The sequence below is a fragment of the Pristis pectinata genome, chromosome 3, assembly GCF_009764475.1.
Source record: "Pristis pectinata isolate sPriPec2 chromosome 3, sPriPec2.1.pri, whole genome shotgun sequence".
NCBI classification, from domain to species: domain Eukaryota; kingdom Metazoa; phylum Chordata; class Chondrichthyes; order Rhinopristiformes; family Pristidae; genus Pristis; species Pristis pectinata.
The window spans coordinates 26,986,166-27,010,048 of NC_067407.1; the positions used below are offsets into that span (position 1 = coordinate 26,986,166).

General features: G+C 37.2%; 1 protein-coding gene across 1 annotated transcript; it reads left to right on the forward strand.

Moving 5' to 3' along the window:
- The first annotated feature begins 1,432 nt into the window (after positions 1–1,432).
- On the forward strand, positions 1,433–23,883 carry zte38 (zebrafish testis-expressed 38). The gene is made up of 14 exons (XM_052010631.1): positions 1,433–1,438; positions 9,139–9,283; positions 11,272–11,335; positions 12,217–12,253; positions 12,513–12,533; positions 16,555–16,581; positions 16,680–16,747; positions 17,471–17,622; positions 19,702–19,937; positions 20,187–20,235; positions 21,131–21,192; positions 22,662–22,733; positions 23,427–23,543; positions 23,827–23,883. The coding sequence occupies exons 1-14, from the start codon at positions 1,433–1,435 to the stop codon at positions 23,881–23,883; spliced, it is 1,113 nt and encodes a 370-aa protein (XP_051866591.1).

Here is a 23,883-nt window from a genome sequence, read left to right on the forward strand (position 1 = left end):
ATCCACCCAGATGGAGTTTTTGGAAAGAACTGAAAGGATTCATCGTTGCAAGCTCTTACTAATCATAAGAGCCTGAGGGAATGGAAGGATTGTCAGGTGGGGCAGACAAGACAAATCCTACAAAAAGAGAGCGATTTCACCTGAGTCACATCCCTAGATCTACCAAGAACTGTCAAAGTCTTAAAACTTTTAAAAATATCTGATTGTTAAAGCATTCAAGAAGTTTCAAAAGCTTCTTAAAAAATTAAAAACAAAACGATTTAAGATAAGAATTCCCAAACACTCTTACATTCATAAAGCTTTTAAAAAGCTAAATTAATAAACCATTAGAAATTTGAAAAATAATTTTAGTAGGGGTATTTTTAAACTAATACCCATCTAAAATATTTTTAAATATTTTTAAATAAATAAACTCTCAGCTGAGCCTCTTACAGCCATTTCCTTCCATTGATACTCCTTGCACTTCCATAACCTGACACAGTTTGTACTGTAACTGGTAGATATTAGCCCTAGTTTCAATCTCCTGTTGAGCTCCACAATGAAACCCAGTGTTAGAGGACAGCCGCAAATTGCTGAAAGCATCATCAAAATTTTCACATTCATAAGCGTCTACACTGAAACCCGAAGTTGCTGTTAGCTTTGCAGAGTAATGTTCTGGAGTACATCTTTAGTAAAGCCCAGTTGTTGTTAAGCTTTTGCTATATGAAGTGCATTTCACCACTTCCTCTCATTAAGTAGCTTAATCAAATTGACCGAAGTCTGACTTCTGTGAAGGCTAACGTGTATCATCCACTTGTTATTTCTTGCCAAAGCTGATTGTGAATGCAGCAACTTTGTTTTTTACATTATTCTGTTGAGCTTCACTCTCATTGAGGATGTGACCTTTGTGGAATTTCCTTATCCAGTTATTTAATTGTCCACCACTGTGCATAACTAGAAATTGCAGAGCTTTGATTGGATCCATAGAGCAAGAATACAGATTATACTTGGAAGGGACAGGCAATAGTTTGAGAATGTGAGAGAAAAGATTGAAGAATATGAGAGAAAACATGAAAGATGTGAGAGTGCAAGTGAATTGGAAGTAAGGAGAAAAAAAAAGTATGTCTGAGAGAACATGGTAATGTATGAAAGTGAGAATAAGTAATACTGAGAGTGTGAAAGAAACAAGATATAGTGTTAAAGAACAAGTAATGGTCCAAAAGAAAAGTAATAGACTGTGAGGATGCAAGAGAGCAGTTAATAGTGGTAGAGAGAATGACTGAACAGGTGTGTGGGAGTGCCACAGCTGGTTCTAAAACAAAACATTGAGATAATAGTTAATAAAGTGAAAGCACAATAGCAGTTACCCATAGCAAAGGCATGGGAACAAGTAACAGAGTGGAAAAACACAGAAGAGGATAAGAACACCTGAAAAGGCATTTGAACTGGTAGCATGGCGGTACAACAATTATGCTGCTGCTTTGCAGTTCCAGGGAGAAAATAGCAAATAGAGTGAGCAAACAAGAGAATAAAGAAAGAATATTGGGAGACAAGTGAAGTCTGCAAAGTAAAGAAAGCACATAAGTGAAAGCTAGGCTATTAGATTGAAAGAATGATATAAACATAAGTGAGCACGTATGAATAAGTACAAATAGTAAAGTGGGGAGAACCTGACATGCTAAAACAGATGTAAAATGAGATAACATAAGAGAATGAGAGGAAAGGAAAAGGTCGCTGAGATAAAAGGGAGAAAGAGAAATGCCAATGAGGTTAATCTCTAGAAGTTAAAGTCACTGCACTATCAAACATTTCTCGCGATTTAATTTCAGCTATTTTAAACAAACATATAAAGTACAAATATACAATTTCAAAAGTAAGTAATTTTTCATCCAACATAGGATAAAATTTAATCCAGAATCCTTAAGACAGCAATAAATCCTTTATTATAATGTTATGAAGTTATGCCTTGCACTTACAAAATGAGTTGCTGAAGCCGAGACTATGCCAGCATTTAAGAATGAGCTATTAAATGAAGGAAAAGGGATGTAACAAATGGTATGCATATGGGATTAGAGCTGAAAATAAACATCTATGTGGAATGAAATATTGGAAAACATTTCTTTTTCTCTCTCTGCAGATGCTGACTAACCTAATCAATATGCATTAGTTGGCCTAAATTCTTGTTTCTATGTAGTAATTTCTATGTTATGCCATTTCTTTGCAATGTAAATAGTAAAATGTTGAAGTATAAGCAGTATAAATAATACAAACACACTTGCTGTGTTCATGCTGGATTTGCTTTTGAGGCATAAGGATAATGTTCCTTATTTATTTTGAATTCTGACTTTGAGTCTGTTATATATCTTTCTGCTATAGGGTTACAATTCATTAGAAACACCAGAAAAGCCTTCCTGTTTCCATGGCAACAGCACAACAAATGCGAGTCTCTGAAAAACAAATATCTGGGGTAATATTTTCTTTCAGTGCAAGAATAGATTTTGCAATGAAGTTTCTCTACATCTACTGCAGGATGATAGACATTGGAAGTAAATCACATTAAGTAAAGTATATTAACAACACTGTTTTATTTATTGTGGATGCCATTTTGTTTTGGTCTCTGCATGTCTCTCCAAGATAATGAAGGATAAGTTGTAATTAAACTAACAAAGTAATTCGTTAAACAGAAGAACTTAAGAGAAACAAACCCCATTTCTGCTGTGTTTACTTTCACACAGGCAAACCTTTCTGCCTAATTTTACACTTAAACATTTATAGCAGCATATAGAATAATTGGTCATATGCTACAATTCTTAAAGGAATATACATTTAATAACCCACATATCACATTCCTCTAAAATTGGTGAAAAGAATGTTCAATTGTCCAATCCCTTTGTGCTTTGATTTGGCAAGATGTCTTCCAGATCTGGTCCTAACTGATTTTGATTTTTCTGGGGCCAGCCACTGAGCTTTAATGTTTTCATTTTGCAGGGTTAGTGGTACATCTTCTGGTATCTCTGTCAGGCACACCTATTTGCTTGTCTTTCTGATATGGTGCTTATTTCTCTGATGTGCAACTCCCATCAACGTCTGATCATGTATGACCTCATGGATTACAACTGGGAAAAACAAAAATTGTTTTCCTGTATTCGAAAGACATAGAATCCTGTTTGGGTAAATGGTTTGTGAATTATTATATAATTACAGATATATTCCTGTAATGCCTTAAAGTAGTAAAGACCTTACATCTGCATGCATTTGTAGCTCAGACCATAAAGAGGAAATGAAAAATTTTTCATATTTTTCCCAAGTTAAATCCAACAAGAAGATGATTCACTTCTCCTGAATGGCTCTATGCTTTCTTCAATATCATTACAAGTTAATTTAATAATGCTGCCAAACCCTTTGTGAAAATTAGAGGTAATGTTTCCTGTAAAAACTGAGAAACTGCACACAGGCACCATTGAGAATTTGATGGTGCCAGACTGGCAAATTTTTCAGACTAATGAATGTTACTCCTATTACACCAACACATATTTATTTCACTTTTTTTCACATGTCACACAGTAGTACAATAATGTTTGCACTGAATCCAGTAAGTTTAAAGGGAACAGGAAACTGAGCAGCAGTGAATTTAAAAGGAGTGTGGGAATCTGTTGGGTGAAATGGTTCTTTTCAGCCTTAAGGATCAAGGACTCTGGACATGAGCTTTGGATATCAAAACTAGTTTAATCACAAAGGCAAACACACAACAGAATGGCTGGGAACAGACACACGCTCACTCACACACAGGATACCACGAACATGAGAGGTGAATCGTAACTGGGGTAAGGTACACTCACACACACACACACACACACACTAATACACACACACACTAATACACACAAGCACACAATAACAATGTAAAACTTCAGGATATAACACTTCAATGCCTGACCCACACTAGCATTGGCTCTAATACTACCCGGAGTCTGAGTGAAACGCTCCCAGACCATGTGGTGATGCACTCTTATCAGTGATCTCTGCAGCGTTGTCTCACTACTCCTGGGATCATCAAAAGAGAGAGCTAGGGAATTGCAGCCCTTTAATGGTGCTAGGAGGCTGGGTGGAGCCTCACTGTTGTGATTTAAACGAACTAATGGTGTGGGGGGGGGGTCAAAGACAAAGGCACCTGCCACAGCCAATGGTCAGGCAAGTTCAGAGACAAAAGGTACTCTCACACCTGAGGGATGGGTGGAGCCGCACCTTGATTGACAGTGGTATAACTTCCGATCCGAGGAGCAATGCTGTCCTCTGGTCAGCGGGGGCCAGTGTCGTTGATGTCACATGACATCCATGTGGATTTCTCACAACAGAATCAGAACCCAATGAGTTTCAAGAACACAAGAAAATAAGAGCAGAGCTAAGCCACTCATCCCCTCAAGCTTGCCCCACCATTCAATACAATTATGGCTGATCTATCCTGGTCTCAACTCCTCTTCTGTTCCAGTTCCCCATAAACCCTTCATCCTCAATGCAGGGGCAGAGAATTCCAGAAATTCACTACCCTCTGAGAAAATAAATCTAAATGCACCTCAGTTTAAATAAACAGTCCCTTATTTTGTAACCATGTCCCCTTCTCTGTGACTCTCCCACTAGAGGAAACATCTCAGCATCTACCCTGTCAAGTCTCCTTAGGATCTTATATGTTTGAATAAGCTTGTAAGGGATGTTCCAAATTCCAACCCTAGCTCCGGCCACACATCTGGCCCACACTCCCAATGATACATGTCCAACCTTGTAAATATTGCTGCCATATCCCGGTTCTCCTCTCCACCTTCCCCTGTCAATCCTTTATTCATTTACAGGATATAAGCATTGCTGATTAGGCCTGCATTTAATCCCGATCTTCATTGCTTTGGAGAAGGTGGCAGCGAGTCACCTTCTTGAACTGTTGCAGTTCTTATAATGGTACATCCAGTGTTCACAAATAAAAGCACAAATATTGGAAGAACTCAGCCAGATGTATTTCCATTATGTATTTTCACTTTTGTGACTGAATTACCTAAGAACGCAAGAAACAGGAGCAAGAATTGGCCATTTGGCTCTTCAAACCTGCTATGCCATTCAAGAATGTCATGGCAGGCAGCAGTGATCCCTGATCTCCAACGTGCTTCTGACATCTGAAAAACATACAGCAGGCACCTTAAGGCACCATTGCCATCTCCATAAAACCACTCGAAGCATAAGCAAACCAGTGTCAATGTTCTCTGCCAAGAGAAGATCCATTTGCAGCATGTAACATTTAATTGGCTCCATTCTCAGTTGCATGCTCAACACTAGATTCCTGAAACAGACACACTTTTCCCAGCTCTGTCACAGGAAGGGATTACTAAGTGAACATGGGAAATGATTCAAGGATGTGTTCAAAACATCACTGAAAAAATGCAGCATCTTCTCATAATCCTGAAAACCCCGAGACCATGACTGCTTAAAGTGGAGAAGGAGCATTTGGGGTGGTATTAAAAACTTGTATTCCATGCACCAGAAGTACACAGAAACCCAGTGTAAGTGGTGGAAGGAAGACACCAATTCAAAATCTAACTACTGTTATGGACTAGGTTACTATTGGTGAATGTCCCTTTAAGATAGAGCATAGTGGTGTGTGTGTGTGTGTGTGTGTGTGTATGTGTGTGCGCGCGCGTGTGTGCGTGTGTGTGTTGGCGTGGTTACAACAATAGAAGATAAAGGACGTAATGACATTTTTGAAGCAGTCAGTCGGAGTCAGTCTGAAGGAGAGAGAGACACACACACACCAGCCTGATAGTCTCTATCAATGGATGAAAAACAATAACTGTGCCTGTCACTACAATCCACATATGGATTTTTGGAGTAATCCGGTGGAGTCCACTTTGTCGTTAAACTGTAGAGGGAAACAGGTATTTGTGTGGGCGGCCACGTCTTGGATGCTTTTCGGGGTGGCAGATACTTTGGAACAACGCAGTGGAGTTCACTTTGTTGTTGAACTGTAGAAGGAAACAGGGATTTGTGTGGACGGCCACGATTCGAGTGCCTTTCAGGGTGAGGAAGATGCGGTGGAGTAGTCACTGCTGAGTAGACACTGAGGTGTCGTGTGGGTTCCCCAGTGGAACATCTGGATTTCGTAATTACTCTCTATTTTCTCTCTACATCTACGTTTTGTCTTCAGTCAACGGTGGTTGTTGAAGAAGCCTTTGATCACGTTTCACCTTACAGCTTGATGAACTGAACTTTAAGAACCATTCCTGGACGTGGAGTTTGGGAATTTGCCACACACACACTACGAGTTTAGTTTTTGGGGTTAATATTTAAGATTTAACATTTTTACTTCTAGCATTCTAACATTTTTACTTTTATTTTTCTTATTATCATAAGTAGTTATTAATAAAGTAGTTTTAAACACTTATCACATGACTCGGAGTGTTTCTTTTGTTGCTGGTTCGTAATACTTCCCACCTCTCACATCAAGCACCTCCTGCCCTTACCGTGGAAGAATAACTTCTTTAGTCACTTAAGAACCCAAGAACTGGAGTGGAAGCAAGTCATCCTGATGCTGAGAGACTGCCTAAGAGAAAGTAATTCTTCACCAACATGGTGTAACAAAAGTGCTTCTCATCTTTGTGCCATCTGTGATTTTGAGTTCTGGCATTTCTCCATCAAACCTGCAAAGCCTCTTTTCCCATTGGAACAGAACGAAGAATAGCTCAGATTACATACATCAGGTGATTTGACATTAGATGTAGCCATCATCATATGGTCACAGATGGACTGAGCATTACTGTTGAATCATGTATATATTTTTGATATTAGTTAACTTGCACAAATTGGTTTAATTAGATTATTTGTGAACTATATTATATTGTCTATTTGGAAGCTACACAGTTATGAAATATGATTGATTGTGCAATCACAAGAAAGGCGTGCCAGCGTCTTTACTTTCTTAGAAGGTTAAGGGGCTTCAGCACGTCACTGAGCACTCTCACAAACTTCTCCAGGTGTACTGTTGAAAGTTTCTTAATTGGCTGCATCATGGTCTGGAATGGCAATTTGAATGCGCAGGAATGCAAGGAGCTGCAGAGAGTAGTGGACTCAGCCCAATACATCACGAGCACATCCCTCCCCATCATTGCAGTATCTACATGAGGCACTGCCTCAAGAAGGTAACATCTATCATCAGATGTCCCCACCATCCGGGCCATGCCATCTTCTCGCAGCTACCATCGGACAGGAAGTACAGAAATGTGAAGTCCCACACCTCCAGGTTTAAGAACAGCTACTTCAACCATTTAATTCTTGCACCAACCTGCACAACACTAAGCACTATGTTAGTATAGCAACACTCTGACCACACTGCACTACAATGGACCTTTTGTTCTAATTGTGTTCTTTCTTGTAAAATTGTGTATAATTTATGTTTAATTTATGTTTTTTCTTGTGAGTGTTGTGTATCTGATACTATGTGCCTGTGACGCCGCTGCATGTAAATTTTCCATTGGATCTGCGCATCTATGTACTTGTATGTATGATAATAAACGCGACTTTGAAAGCTTAAATGGTGCTGCAAAAAATTCCATATAATGACCAAAATATCAACAGCAAAGTTAATTTGGATGGTATTTACATGCAATAAGTAGTCAAACTGACTGCAACTGCATTTCAATTTGGTTATCCTTGTTATCTGTGTAAATTGTGTTTTAGTCCTCATATTTGTGATTAACAGCATATTGTTGCTACTGAGTTTAATGTAAACATGGTTGCCATTTTCTTTATTGCTATACCAAAGATACTGGACATCCTCAGACTATACATAGTGTTCTCGATGAGGATATGCACAGTTTATTGAAAAGAAATTGCAATGATGTAGCAAAAGATTAACATCATAGCACAGAAGGTATTCCATCCCACTTCTGACCTCTGCCTTGTAGGTGCTTTGGGTGTAAGAAAACCTCAGACCTGTTTGTGTGGCCTTTAATTGGATAAATTATGAAATACTTCTTCAAACAAAGTATGGTGGACATGTGGAGGATGTAATCCAAAAATAAGTGAATGTTGATGAATAATTTTAATGAGGAGAACAGTAAATTTTGGCAAGGCAGAAAATGAAAAGATATGGAGCAAAGACAAATAATGATCTCAGACAGGATCTCATTGAATGAGTAAATGGGTTTGAGGGGCTGATACCCTACTGCTGTTCCTCCATTCTTTTACCAACAAATCACCATTAAGATCAGACTCATATGACATTCATACCCACCTTCCTGTATCTGCAGCTTAAACCTTGTTCAATTTCTCATGCATAGTCATAGTCCCTTGTTTATTTCCATGTTATAACCTTCTCTCTTGTAACATTCTCACAGAACCAACAGTAGAGGGGTAAAAGCAAAAATAAAACTGTTCAGTAATTTTCTATGAATACTTCAATTCAATCAGGTTTGAAGACTGCCATTCATTTTCCTTTTATAGTTATCATGTATGTGGGCAGCAGAGGAACACAGATTTTGACAACCACCAGAAGTACTGTGGGGCACATATTTTAGAATGATTCCTTATCAGTTGTGCAAATGCGTTGCAAATAACAGTACAATAGAACTATCTACTAGAACAATAGCTGGAACATCTAAATGGCAAGCTAGGAAAGCTGCAGACCAGTAGATCAAAATATGGATCAATCTGTAAAAAAAAATTTCACAATTGGTCAATATCAAACAACAACCAAATGCTGTTAGATTTGGACTCACATGTTTGGGCTCAGAAAGGCATAAACGCTTGTTTTCTGCAAGTGGATTGTTACAGTGCCTTATGGCAACGTATTGAGCAGGACTTTTGTGGTAAAAATACTGTCAAACAATCTGGAATTGCAATGATGAAGAAGTATTCCATTTCCCCCAACCAATCCTTTGGAATTTGCAAGCATTGCTTTGAAGGAAAAAAAGATGATAGAGATCTGTTTTCTTCCAATTTTTGGGTGTTCCATTCTTGTGTCCATAAGGAGTCTGCATTCTGGATTATTGTAAATATAAAGCTGAAAATAGGATGCCTGATTTAGTTCATTTGTGAAGCTGATGTTTGTGAGGACTTTCTCATGTGGTATGATCTCAAATGGTTCACTTTATTTTCCCAATATTTTTCTTGTACTGCTAGTGGAGTGCAATATTTCCCAATGATGTAACAACACAACACCAATCCCTTGTATTTATAAAAAGAATGATGGCTGTGGGAGTTTCATGCATCACGTATCTGCGTGGGATATTTCCAGAAGATGCCTATAGAACTCGATACTTGGAAGGTAAATAAATCTGGTTTTACAGGTAGTTCAGCCTTCTCAGGGAAGTTGCACCAAAACCTGGACAAGATTTTACAATGACTGCTTTGTTTTACTCCAAATGACTAAATTTATGTTTATATATATTGAACGTGGTGACCAAAAAATATAAAGTTAAAGTAGGCATGTACTTCATGTTAAAAGGAAATTAGATAGTTTCCTGCTGTCAAGCCAGAGGTTTATTTCCTAACTAATTATGTAGCACTGTAAAGTAAATTAACTTAATAAACCTTATTTAGAAAAATATTTTTTGCTTAATTGGTCAAGTTCTACAAAGTTGCCCATGGATCTTTTTCTTGCTATTGGATCAGGATCAGTGTAAGTTACCATTAAATTACTTGAGTTGACAGTTTTCCTGCTTAATTTGCAATAGTTATATAACATTTTTCCATAGACCATTTCAATAAATTTGCCTCCAATTTTTCTCTATCCTGTTCCCCAATGATACTCAGATAGGTGCATTGCAATGTAAACTGTGTGTTTTATCAATGAAAGGGACAGGATCCACTCTGCCTCTTTGTTTTATTTTCTTGCAGCTGCGCCAGACATATGTGGTAAAGCTATTCTAGGTTGTGCTTGAGCTCATAGATCCAAGTGAGAGCAAACTCTTTTTCTTTGTCTTCGCATTCATTTTTGTCAGATTACATCTCTGAAATGTCTTAAGACAATTAGCATTAAAGTATTTTGAAGATGCGAGTTATTTTTGTATGTAAGCATCTAGCCTAAAAATTCCTTTGCATCACACCAAAAGAAAACAGTGCTATACAGTTAAAGAGCTGCTTAATCGAGAGTACAGCAATATTGTACCCACTTCTGGGTGCCTTAGCAACTATTGGGACATTTACCCCTGACTTTTTGGAGATATTTTTGTTTGCCCTATCATTTTTCTATCTGATTAAATCATCCCCAAATGTTGTCAATAGAAGTGCAACACTCAAAATTTGTCTAGGCATGATTTTTAACATCACTGGTGTGAAAGATAACTTTTTTTATTTTTTGGAACAACTCAGTTTTACCAACTTCTTATCTGAAAGCACAGCACTAGAGTTTGCCCTCAGTTGGATCCATGAGCTCCAGCACAACCTAGAATGGCTTTGCCACATAAGTCAAGATTTGGGTCACTCTCAATTTCAGGATGCTGCTGCTGACCTGTATCACATCTCTGTTTTCTGCTCACTGCTACATTGGGGAGGTCACCCAAACTCCATACTCAAGAAAAGGAGACTTCATCTAGACTTCCCACAATTCCCAGAACCAGCCAAAGTAGGCACAGGATTTGCCTACATTGCAGAATCCCCAAAATGCAGGCAAATATTGACTGAACAAATGCAATGTTATTCTTCACAGATACTGTCATGACAAGCTGCTTTCTAAGAATGTTAGGTTGCAGCCCCAAAGGATCTCTTTGGCCTCCGTACACAAGGAGCAAGCCTCCTTCGACACTGTTCTTCACCAATTTGTTCAGGCCCACCTGACTCTTTTCACCCATCATTGCAGCATCCATTCACTAAGTAGCAACATTTATGGACTGAAAGAGGTCTGCTTATGTTATTGTATGCCCTTTAAAAGCTTCGAGTTACGATTACACTTGCTGGGTTAAACACAGGCAACTGAGAGCATGCAATAGAAGATACCATATTGAAACTGACAAAGCTGTTCTGTGAACCTCGCAGCTGAAGTCTTTGGTCCTTATGTGACCAACAATGCAGTTTTAATGTTACTAGCAAGTAGTAAAACAATTTCTAGTGTTAACAATTAATTTATTTTGACATTGTGAGCAATTGACTATTGTGAATGTGAATTACAGAGAGTTATGCAGATGGTTTCTGAGATTATTTCAATGGCAGCATGTAAAAAAGACAGGGATAATTTTTTGTTTCATAGTATATTATTAGCACTTCCTTAAATTCTAAAGTGATGATATTATGATAAATGTAACCATCATTTCCCAGGCATGTGTGTAAAAATATTGCGTGAAGATAGTCGGTTTCCTGGAGCAAGCAAAGTAGTAAAATGGTAAGTATGCCATCTATCTTCCTTTCTTGCAACATAGCAAGAAAAGATATAATAAAATGAAGTTTCTAAAGGCAAAAGAATGGTTGCAATACAAAAAGTAAATTCTTGCAGATGCTGGAAATTTTGAATAAGAACAGTAATAGAGTTTCCAGTTACAACACAGTATGAGACAAAGGGTTTAAGTAGGTGGATGGAAGCGGATGGGGCATTCAACTGGACTAATGGCAAATGGTTGTTGTACAGCAGAGTGACTTAATTCATAAAACAGGGTCTGTGTAAAGAGTTGAGAGAACAGAACTTTACCACAGAGATATTGTGCTGGTTTTATTAGAGCATAGTTATATCCATCTTATATACATCATGTTTATGGGTGCAAATGTAGTTATTTTGTGTTGGTAATTCCAATACAAACTAACTACACTGGTGACATCCCCCTTATGGTTCATCTCATCTCTTACTTTCATATCTACATACTGTAACGTGGAAGTTGGAAATGAGCTTGGGTACCTGACTACCCATTTTGCCACTGGTCTCAGCGTTGTTCAGAAACATAGCACAAACATTCTGAGCTGAAGGTGACAAGGTACTTTGGATCTGGCCTTTTAGCTTTGTGCTAGATGTGGCTAGCATAAAAAGCACAACCTCATAAGTAAGTTTGATTATTTTTCTTTATTTACTTTGTTTTAATTAATTTTGAGTACTTTAAGATATTTAAGTAGATTAATTAATTTTTAATTTAAAAAATATTTAAATCTATTTATTGAAACAACCAGGAAGTAAACTTTCTATATTAGTGGAACGTTGACCTGATATATTCATATTTTATTTAACTTCCTCACCCACTTTGCTGAATACATTTATTTAAATGTCCTATTTTCCAGGATGATGGGGTGCTTTGATGCTTTGGAGAAAAGATTTGTAAGTTCATTTTGTGTCAAATAGAAGATTATCTCCAAAGTTCTAAATTATACATTACAAGCTTGTGTATTTCCAATTCTCTTGTGTAAAATTATTAATATTTTAGTTTTGGAGAGTAAACCTAAAGTAAATAAAAAATATACACTTTTATATGTACTTTACCAGATTGTAAAAGTTAATTTTACTTTCTCATATTTCCTTGCACAATAAGTACACATTCTTATATTGTTTATAAACTGTGTCTTTTTTGTATCATTAGCTACGAACAATTATCCTTGGAGTAAGTACATTCCAAAAGTTTACATATTTATTATTGGATGTAAGATTTTTAAACAGAAATTCATGATTTCATGGATGTAAGATTTCCATGACATATTATAGAGTTTATGATAATGATAATTACTCTTGTAATTATTCATAAAAGCATTTCTAAATAAGCATGAACATGAAAATAAACATATAATTTGGAAATGAAGTATGAATAGAAATGATTGGAAATGTACAGGAGGATTGATAATTATTGTAAAGACTAAAGATAACTTAAAATATAGATGTAAACTGTTCAAAACATTAATAAATCTTTCATCTGAGTTGGCAACCAAAGCCTTCATCTCCCCTCTCAGATGAGCTTAAAAATCCCATGATATTGTTCAAAACGTGCAGAGTTCTGTTGTATTAGCCAACAACTACTGCTCAGATAAACCATCAGGTGTTAATTACATTGTGGTTCCCTCATTTATGATCATGCCAGGCACAGATTGGCTGCTGCATTTCCCTACAAAAGAAAAAATACTAATGTAAAAATATCATTTGCTATAAAGTGCTTTGAAACTAATTTAATGAAAAATGTTATATATGTGCAAGCTTTAATTTTCTTTTTGGATGCCAATGAACCAATATCTTTTTTGACCAGAATGTTATGTTTTTGTTTGTAAATAGTGCATGTTTATAAATGGAGTGATTTTTTTTTAAATGGTGTTCAGCATTAATGTTTGCTTCAGACATGTTGTGAGAACAAGTTGTCTAGTTTCAGAATATTTATTCCATTGTAGCATTGTGTACAACCAATGCTTTACTCTAAAAATTGCTCTGCATAAACCTACTAACATATGAATTAGGAGTAGGTCACTCGGCCCCTCTAGCCTTTTAATAAGATCGTGGCTGATCCGATCATAACCTCAACTTCATGTTCCCATCTTTTGAGAAAGGGTGATCCATTACAATATAGATCAGTTTTTCAGGTTTTGTACTAAGTCCCCCTTTCCTTTTTTCTGTTTGCACTTCCCAATTTTCTATCTTTCTTTTGCCCTGATGATATTGATTTCTTGTTTTGTTACCTGCAAGTAGTCATTCTTAATGTGTGAAATGAAACAGAGCATGTCAGTAGGCTTCTCAATTGAGTGACATTAACATTCAACTAAATTCTATTCAAAACACCTCCAACAGAGACAAATCCTAATTGGCAAACATGATTCATATCCCCTCATTTAAACCAAGACCATCTAGGCCTTTTTCAGTGCCTGTCCAAAGTCAAATTCAAAGGCAAAGTCAAGTTTATTGTCATATGCACAAGTACACATATGCACATGTGCAATGAAAAACTTACTTGCAGCAGCATCACAGGCACACAGCATCATACAAGCAGCATTCACAAGAAAAACATAAACATAAATCTTTAAACTCCATATGGAGCAGCATGCAAAACGTGACCTTAGTGGTCTGTATAAGAAAGCTGTTTATTAAAAATAGCTGAACCAGAAGTTAGTCATGAGGTATTGGCTATAATTTTAACCTTCACCCCCCACCGCGACCCCCCCACCACCACCAGAAAAAAGGTTATGTAGGATGATAACATTTCAAAACTGAACATAACATACCTCAAATTCACAGCCATTCAAACTGCTGTCAGGAGATGGTAAACTCATTGAAAACTTTTCAAGTAGATGCATGCCTCCCTTTAAACAGGCTCTCCTTGTTTCTTAACCTGTAGAGTTGGGCTTCCATGGAAGTTTAAACTAAAATCCTTTTCAATTCTACTTATAGACCACGAAAGCAAATGTGCTTCTTCCCAGCCCAGGAAGCCATCCTGTAAATCCCCTCAGATCATCTCACTGCCCCAAACTCTTGTCATCACCAATTGCCCTACTACATCCGCCTCCCCACACTTTCCCATCACCCACATACCTTGGGATCACCAAAATTCTCACTCTTCTAGCTGATCCCAAACCATACTGTACCTCATAACAATTATCTTATCCCATCCACATCTCGTCCCATTCCCACTACCCACACCCCTAACTACTTGAATGCTTATATAGCATCCTTTCCTGCTTAATTGGTGGGGTAAAACCTGCAAATCAGGTTGGTTGGTGGGATTGAAAGCATGTAGAACATAAATTAAAATCACCTACAGGAAAAATCCATAACACCTCCTTTTCTTTTGACTGCATTGTCAGAGCCATCAGCCTTGATTTTGTTGAGTGGGCCCCATCATCCACACTCTCTGTTCAGTATCTCCACAATCTGGAATTTACCTGGTTTGGAACTAGAAAACCGTGTTGGCTGGCTGAGAGTATTCCGGACCCAATTGGCAAGATTCTGCATGGAACCAGGACCATGGACAATATAATTGGGCCATTTGGGCAGTCCAATAAAGGCCCCACCTGTGAATCCACAGAGAAAACCTTTGGCAAAAGACAAAGCCATGCTTCCAGCTTTTCCATCGGTAAATGTGGTCAAATTTTGAAATGTTTCTGAATTTCCCTGAACTTCAGAAACATACAAAAACTTTTGAAAATGAAATCAAGTATTTAATTTCTTTGAAGAACAAAAAATATAAAATTACCTAAAAGCACTTTTAAATAAGTAAAAATGTTATTGCAAACACATTTAATTTCAAACATGTGACTTTTTAATCTTTCTTATTAACATTTGTAAAAAGTCCTATGAAGTGAATGGTCTTAGTGATCTTGCGCCAGGTGTAACCTTAAGAACTAAAGAAATAGAGGCAGGGGTAGGACATTTGAGTCCTTGTGCTTGCTCTACCGTTCAATAAAATCATGACTTTTACTTCAATGCCACTTTCCTGCATCAATATATCCCTTGATTCCCTTTGTATCTAAAAATCTATTGATCTCAGTATTGAAAATACTCACTGATTGGGCCTCCAAAGGTTCACTACACTCCAGGTGAAGAAATTTCTACTCATCTCAGTCTTGAAACAATGACTCCTGGTGTTTGACACTCCAGCCAAATGAAACATCAACTCTGCATCTACCCTTCAGGTCCTGCAAGTATATTGTACATTCTTCTAAACTCATGACAATACAAGCCTAGTCCACTTAACCTCTCCTCATATGACAAACCCCATTACCTCAGAAAACAATGGGGAAAAGTTCCTTACTATCTACCCTATCCATGCCTCTCATCATTTTGTATACCTCTGTCATGTTCCCCTGTAAGCCTTCTCTGCTCCAAAGGAAACAAACCCAGCCTCTTCACTCTTTCCTCACAATGAAACCATTCCATCCCAAGCATCATCCTGGTGAATCTTCTCAGCGCACTTTCCATTGCATCACATCCTTCCTAGAGAGTGGCAATCTGAAATGCACACAATATTCCAGCTGTGTCCTAACCAATGTGTTATAAAGTTATACCAAGACCTCCCTTCTCTTATTCTCCATGCCCCAACTAATGAAGGCAAGTGTCCTATCCACCACCATCTCTTCCTCTGCTGCCACTTTCAGGGATCTTTGGACTTGTACAGCAAGGCTGCTTTGTTCCTCAGTACTCCCTAGTGCCCTGCCATTCATTGTATGTATTCTACCCTTATTTAATCCCACAAAATGCATCACCTCACTCTTATTGGCATTAACTTCCATTTGCCATTGCCCTGCCCGATTTAGTGGCTGATCAATATCATTGCAGTCTGAGACAACACTATCATCAACATCGCAAATGATGGAGCTGGAATCAGTCAACAAACTTGGAACTTACATCCTTAGTTCCATCTTTGCTTGCTTTCACGGCAGATAGTGCAATTGCCAGCATTTACCAGTAATATTTGACCCAGCCTTTCAGCTCCTTCATGAAGAATGATCATTTGGGTAGGTGTAGAAAGATTAACAGTGTTGTCAGTCTTCACCTATGTTATATTACTGTGTTCTGGAGAGAGGGAAGATAATTTTAAAAAGGGAGAATCCATTGTAGTTCAAATCATACGGGTGATGAAGGAGAGAAATGCTTGCATACTGAATGGAAATAAGTAGATTATACATTTTGTAAATTTGTTATTTTTATAGGTTCATAGAGATCCCGAGGATCCAAATGTAAGCATTTATACTTAGTGAAATGTTTATGTAATACAATTTTATAAATATAAATGAAAGTTACCTATACCTAGACTTAATCCTTTGTCTACCTACAGAGTATAATTGAGTCTTACCAGTTTAAATTCAAGTACACTGCAGATGGACCAAAGCTGGATATTTTAAGGTAATAAACTAGGCTCTATCAGCAGAAACAGGGTCTCTGTAACTTTCTCACTGTTTAATTGTCTTGATCTTTCTATTAGGTCATTCCTTCATCGATACTCGGTGGAACACAAGTCTAGTCTGCGTAAATTGGCCTCTCAACATTAGCTCTGGTATCATTCTGGTGAATCTGCACTACACCCATATCATAGCCAATATATATTCTCTGAAATGCTTTGCCCAAGTTAAGCACAACTTTCTAACCAATTGAATGGTGGCATTTACTCCTTTGTTTTTCTGCCACCAGCACTGCAACCACCCAATCCAGCATACACATTTGAGGATCTGAGACAGAGCCAGTTTTGTAGGCATAGATTTGATCAAATATGTTTGATAGATGGACATTGCAAACTTAAGTTTTTTATGACTACAGTTACTCACACCCAAAATATGAGCTTTTAAACTTGTTAATTGCTTTGAGACAAGATTATAGGTGTATTTAAGTAAAAATATGATGTAAACGCCAAATCTGTATGGCTAAGTGAAGGGATTCATGACTTTGCAGGAAAACCCAAAAGTGTAATGTAACTTGGTGGGAAGTGATCTTTGAATTAATGGCAAGAAATAAGCAGTAAATGCTTCTGGACATATTTTTCCGCCATAAAATGTAATTTGCCCTGATGAGGCACAAGAAATATGCCAAAGGTAGCAAGAAAATTCATCATATTGTATTAAATTTGTACAGCAAGAACAAGCACATTGGAACAGAAGTAAGCTTTCAAGATACGAAGAAAGCATCCATACTGCTCATCCGTAAGCTGTTTGTCTTGATGCAGAGCCTGGAAATTCTTCCAAATGATGTGTCTCTGACAATGAAACTCTTCTATTACGATGAAGGTAAGTTCAGTTTTCTGGTTTCAGAGTTGTTTTATTCCTACATATTTCCTGTATATTGGCTGCTTCAAATACATATGTAACTGAGTTCCAGTAAGGAAGTTTACAACGATGCTTTGTTCGTGGTATTTTTGTTTCTTTTTTGCGCACATCAGATGCAACTTATGCCACTTGCAAACAAAGGAACATGTAAAAGCTGTGAAATGCAAATCAGAACAGTAGGATATGCCTAGCAGATAAGACAATTTTAGTGGACAGAAAAAAAGTAGTTAATATTACAAATGGACAACCTACTACAGAACTGGCTGGTTCTGATAGACACAGAGAAACATGAAATTGTTGAATTTAATGTTGATTCTGGAAGGCTGTAACATACCCAGAAGGAAGATGAAGTGCTGTTCCTTAAGCTCATTAGAACAGTGCAGAAAACACAAACAGATCAGTCAGTGTGGGAGTGAGATGGACAATTAAAATGATAGAAACTAGAAGTTCAGTATTGCCCCTGTGAACTGACTGCAGATGCTCATCAAAGTAGTTACCCAATCTGCATTTTGTTTCTCCAGTGTAGGGGAGATCACATCGTGAATATCAAATGCAGTACACTACACTGGAAGAAGTGCAAATGAATCATTTGGTTAAAGTGTTTTTAGATTAGGTATCTGCCTTGTCAAGACTGCAGTGGTTCAAGAAGCCATCTCTTATTTCAGGGATCGGTCATGTACATTGATGGCAGCATTTATTGTTGATCTCTCATTGCACTTGATAAAATGGTGGAGAGGTGCCTTCATGAAACACTGCAGTCCTGGTTCAAATACTCCCACAGGGCTGTTGGGTAGTGAGTTCCAGGATTTAGACCATGATAATAATATATTTCTTACACAAGGTGACAGAGGGAAACTTACAGATGGGGCTTTTCCATGCACCTGCTACCCAGGTCCTCTTTGGTGGCAAAGGTTGAAGGTTTAGGAAGTGCTATTGAATTTTATCCATTCCAGTTGCTAGGTGTAGATAATGGAGCGAATGGATAGGGTGACAAATGGGATGCCAACTGAGTGGGCTACTTTGTTCTGAATTGTGTTGTGCTTTCAGAGTGCTGTTGGAATTTATGCATCCAAGTCCATTAAAAAGTAGTCCATCATATTCTTAATATTCCTTGTAGATGGTGGAAATGCTTGGGAGTGCGAACATGAGTCACTCACCATAAGATGTCCAGCCTCTGACTTGCTGGTCCAGTTATGTTTCTGGTCATTGAGGACCTTGCTTCCCTACCAAGATAACAGTGGTGAGGAGCTCGGTGTTTGAATGTTAAAGGTAGATTGTTACACTGTTTCTTGTTGGAGATGACCATTGCCAACTTGTAGAACATACTTGTCACTTATTAGCCCATGTCTGAACGTTGCTGCACACAAGCAAGGGCTACTTCATTTTTGAGGAGTTACAAATGGAATTGGACTTCAACCTGTCATCGAAACCTTTAAAAAATGACATCATGATGATAAGAGGTGAAGATGCTTTGTTCTTTTTAAAGGAGTGTACTTGAAAACTAGCAGATTGGCAAGAAAATAGTGGTTTTGAATAAAGAATGTGTGCATGTATTTTCAGTTGTTGTTTTCAGAGCTTGGGCACGGAGAGAGATAAGTATGTGAATGATGGTAAATGAGCAGCAGTTAAAGTATATTGATGCCAAGTATTAGGTTATTTTGGTTACCTCATTGGGAACTTCAATCCCTAAAAATACCCCAGAGCATAATACAGCAATAATTCTTTTTTACTTATTTAGTTGCTACAAATTGGTGGTTCAGTTCTCCTTAGTGTACACACTTAAGACATCATAATCGATGATGTTTTCTAATTTTATTGCTTACCTTATGCATTTTCAGCAGTTTATGTTTTTATTTCAAATTTCTTTATTAACAATACCTCTGTTTTCCCCCAACTTCCAGCCTGTTTCCTGAAGATTAGCGGGAAACACGCATTAGCCCTAATTCTCTTTGTGTTCTCACCAAATATTGTCCAAGCAGTTTTTTTTAAAAAATCCCATTTCAGATTAGTTTTCCTGATTCATGTATTTTTAAATGACAGTGACTCCTCCTGACTATCAACCACCAGGGTTTAAAAAAGGTGAGTGTGATGCTCTGTGGTTTGAGGGAACCCCAGTCCATTTTAAAGTTGGTGATGTGCCCACTCCGTTCCATATGATGAAAGTGCGGGTCACCACAGAGAAAGAGACAATGGAACAGCTGGAGAAAGAGAACATGCTAAATGAGGAAAATGAAACTTCACAACAGAAAATGGAGGAACTCAAATCCACCATAAGTGTAAGTTCCTATGCTTATTAACTGCTTATAGCTTATTTTGGAATGTTCGGTATCTGTAAAACATTAAGCTCTACTACAAACAAATGTAAAAAGAACAGAAATTTCATAAAATTCTGTTGCTTCAGAGCAGAAAAGACAGGAATATTTATGATGAGACACTGGAACCAGCTTTCTAGTGATTTACAGGGATGATGTTCAGATTTCACAAACACACCTTTTATAATCATTGTGCAATTTCATTTGGTACAGGGCAGAAATTCTGTAAAGGCCGGAATTCCATGCCACCAAAATACTACAGGTATGAATATTTCTGACAAGTTGAATGACTATAACAAGAATGAATGCAGTTACAGATTAAGGGAGAATATTTATTCGAAATCTCTCATTTTTTTGGTAGTGGTTTTTGAATCCAATAAGGGTGAATTTCCATAACCCAAAATACTGTAATGCATTTATTGCATGCATTCTACACTATAGCCACACACACCTGAGTAAATAAATGCATTGGGTGGTGGATGGGATGCCATTTAAGTGTACTGCTTTGTCCAGGATAGTGCTGTCATTGTTGGATATTTTGGAGCTTTGCTCATGAAGGCAAGTGGAATATTTTTTTCCAACATATTCCTAACTTGTGCTGTATAGATGGTCAGAAGGCTTTGCAGAGACGGGAGGTAAATCACTTGCCAGATAAGGCCCAGTCCTCGACCTACATTTGTACCCACTGAATTTATGTGGCTTGTCCAGTTATGTTTTTGGTCAATGGTGACCTGTAGGACCTTGATAAAGAATACAAAGGGGACGTAGTTAGATTCTATCCTATGCTAGAGATGTACCTTTTAAGAAATAATTCTAATTTTACGTATGGCAGAAATTTTAATTTTTGTGTTCTATATGTTGAAATGTTGCATGTGTATGGAGAGATGTGTGGCAAAATCAAATTAGTAAATCTATGTCATTGTCAGCAAGAAGGAATGATTATAAAATTTAATTTGCTAAAGCAACAGGACAATCTAACTTCTGTGAGTAAAACTTGGGATTAGAATGTTGCTCAAAAAGCTTTTGTTTTTAATTTTGAGTTGAGGGTCATGAACATTAAAAGATAACATGCAATATTTTATACATTAACATATACATGTACAGTATATACTAATTAGCTGGAAAATAAGCAACTCTTTGTTTCTCATTTTTGACAGCTCAGCCTAGACTTCAGAAATGCATGCCTAATGAGCAATCATTTGGTGAATCAGAGAAAGAGGTATTAATTCTTTCAACAAAAAGAGAGAATATTTCATATATATGTTTATTTGTAAAATATATAATATGTACAGTGACCACATTTTGGGCTCATTAAAAGAGGTATCTGTACTCGATATTAGAGTGTCTTCCCAATGTTTTAACTCTATGTCTGGACTAGTCACATCAAGGTAATGAGGAGACTTTCCAGGTTCATGGTAAATGTTCCTTCATCAAGCGATAAAATCATAGGAAATACACAATTGCTTACTGCATTAGTTTGCACAGCAACAGACACATTTTAATATAATTTACTGCAGTCTGCTTTGTGAGACCTCTAAATAATTTTGTCCTATAGTTGGCAGTTATCTACATAGTCATTAATACATTTTATCTGTGACCTGGTGATGGTCCAAAAAAAATTGTATGAGGACAGAAAGTGCAACTTTATATCGAGTGCAGTTTTATTCTTGGCACATAGTTACATCTCATTTGATTACTCAATAGTTAAGTCTTTGTCAGTGTCCCATATTTTGCAGTGATAATACTAATTACAGAGTAAATATGACAACCAATATGCCATGTATTGAAATCATTGTAACACAAACTTGTAGTAGTTATGCACTACTCCCACATAAAAACAGCTGAAAAAGTTAGGGGTAATTCACTCAGAAGCAGATGAGCTTTAACAGAGTAATAAATGATAATTACCACTGAACAACCTCACTGATCCTGAAAAAAACAATTTCATGCGTGTGAACTCTCACTTCCTCTGAAGAAAGTTAATGCTGTAGATTGTCAAAATATTTTTTATATTCTTAGTGAGATACAGCACAGAAACAGGCCCTTCAGCCCAGCGAATCTGTGCCAACCATCAAAGGCACATTTTTACACTAATTCTACTCTAACCAGTTTATTCTCTCTATATTCCCATCAATTACTTCATAGATTCTATCACTCATCTACACACTAGGAGCAATTAACAGCGGTCAATTAATTTATCAACCCACACTTTTTTGGGATGTGGGAGGAAACTGGAGCACTGAGAGGAAACCCATGCAGTCACAGGTAGAACATGCAAACTCCACACAGACAGCACCGGCGATCAGAATTGAACCTGGGTCACTGGAGCTATGAAACAGTAGCTCTACCAGCCGCACCACTATGCTGCTCTTAGTTCTTTAATTCTTCCTTATTCCCACATTTATCCTAACCTTTATTGTTTCCTGTAGAATGGCTTAAATATAATTAATATTTCCTTTTTAAAAATTTCCTGATTTATAATTTGTGTGCCTCTGGGGATACTTCAGTCTGACTGGTTGAAGATCTATGCTGTTGTTTCCTCTACTACAGATCACTCATGAGAAGTCAGGGTAACTGTACAAAAGATGTTCAGTGAAATCCATTCCTTCATGGCTTACAACAAAGTCTGAACCAATGTGTACAATAATATCAATTTTGTATTCACCTTAAATATCTTTTATCTTTTAGATAAAACAGTTGGTAGCAAAGGCAGCAGAGCTGGACGTATCAGGCAAAAGGACAAAACTTGGAAAAGAGCTGGTCAGTGTGTGTTATCTTATTTGATCTATTTCCCCTCTTCCACATTTAGCATTTTTTGCTTCGAGGTATTGTGGTCCAGTCTAAAGAACTAGAAGTATAGCATCACCAGTTCATCCACTGGTAGATTTTCTGAAGTTCTTCTTGGATTAACTGATGGAAATTTTTTTATTTTTACACGGTGAATTTACTGTTTGTCTTCTCTGGCACACTTGAATCTAAAATCCTGTATCTTTGGATGGCATCTCTCCCATTCCCCTAGATAGGAATTGAACAAACTTATGTGCCTGACAAGCTAGGACTTTAACAGTTGACAGAGCTTTTCTTTCACAATAAAGGTGTGAAATAATTTTCCCATCTGTTAAGTTTTAAAGCAGTTTTTTAGGGAGCAGTTATATCTGTTCATATTCTTTCAGAGAAATGCAACAAAAGTTAATCAAATTCAGAGAAGTACATACTTGATTTCAACTCTTTGTTACATAGTGATATAAAGGTCAATTTAACTTCCAGAAATGGAAGTAAAACTTACAGATCTTTAGAACATCAGTACAACCTGGTTCTGATATTCCCACTTTTAGATTTAACTGTATTTGAAAGAGGAGATTCTCCAGAAAATTTAACCTTACAATATTTTAATTTCTGTATATAAGAGGAATTTTTATTTGTGTAGTTAAATTATTAGGCTTTCGCTATTAGGTACAAAGGGCTGGTTTGCAGCAAAGTGGAGAAATGCATGAGGAACCACAGAAGTTGAGTACTACACAGTCCATAAAAGCTGTTCGAGCCAAAAAGACAATCTCTGAACTTGACCAAGTAAGTGAATTATTTTTATTGAATACCTTGTTCTATTTTATTTCTGTGGTTGAATGCAATAGGGCAGAATTTGCTGGGAAATACAGACATTTACTCCATCACAAGTAATGTGGTCTAAGTTCTGCAGTGGGAATACTGCTAACATTTTTTCAAATGTATTTTTGATAGTTTTTGAATGCTTCTGAATATCAGGAACATTACAAACAATCATGGTCTTTGGCCAATTGACTCTGCTGGGGCCTGGTGACACCAACAGTTAACTTTTCTTACTGCTGTTTTATAGGTGGAGGTTGTTCTTTTGCCATTTCACATGACAATAGCAGCAAGTTCTGGCCCATAA

Excerpts from the sequence above, each read along its gene's own strand:
- zte38 (XM_052010631.1), top strand. Across the intron at positions 20,236-21,130 it reads ATGCCACCAAAATACTACAG|CTCAGCCTAGACTTCAGAAA; the intron begins GTATGAATATTT and ends CATTTTTGACAG. Across the intron at positions 23,544-23,826 it reads CAATCTCTGAACTTGACCAA|GTGGAGGTTGTTCTTTTGCC; the intron begins GTAAGTGAATTA and ends GCTGTTTTATAG.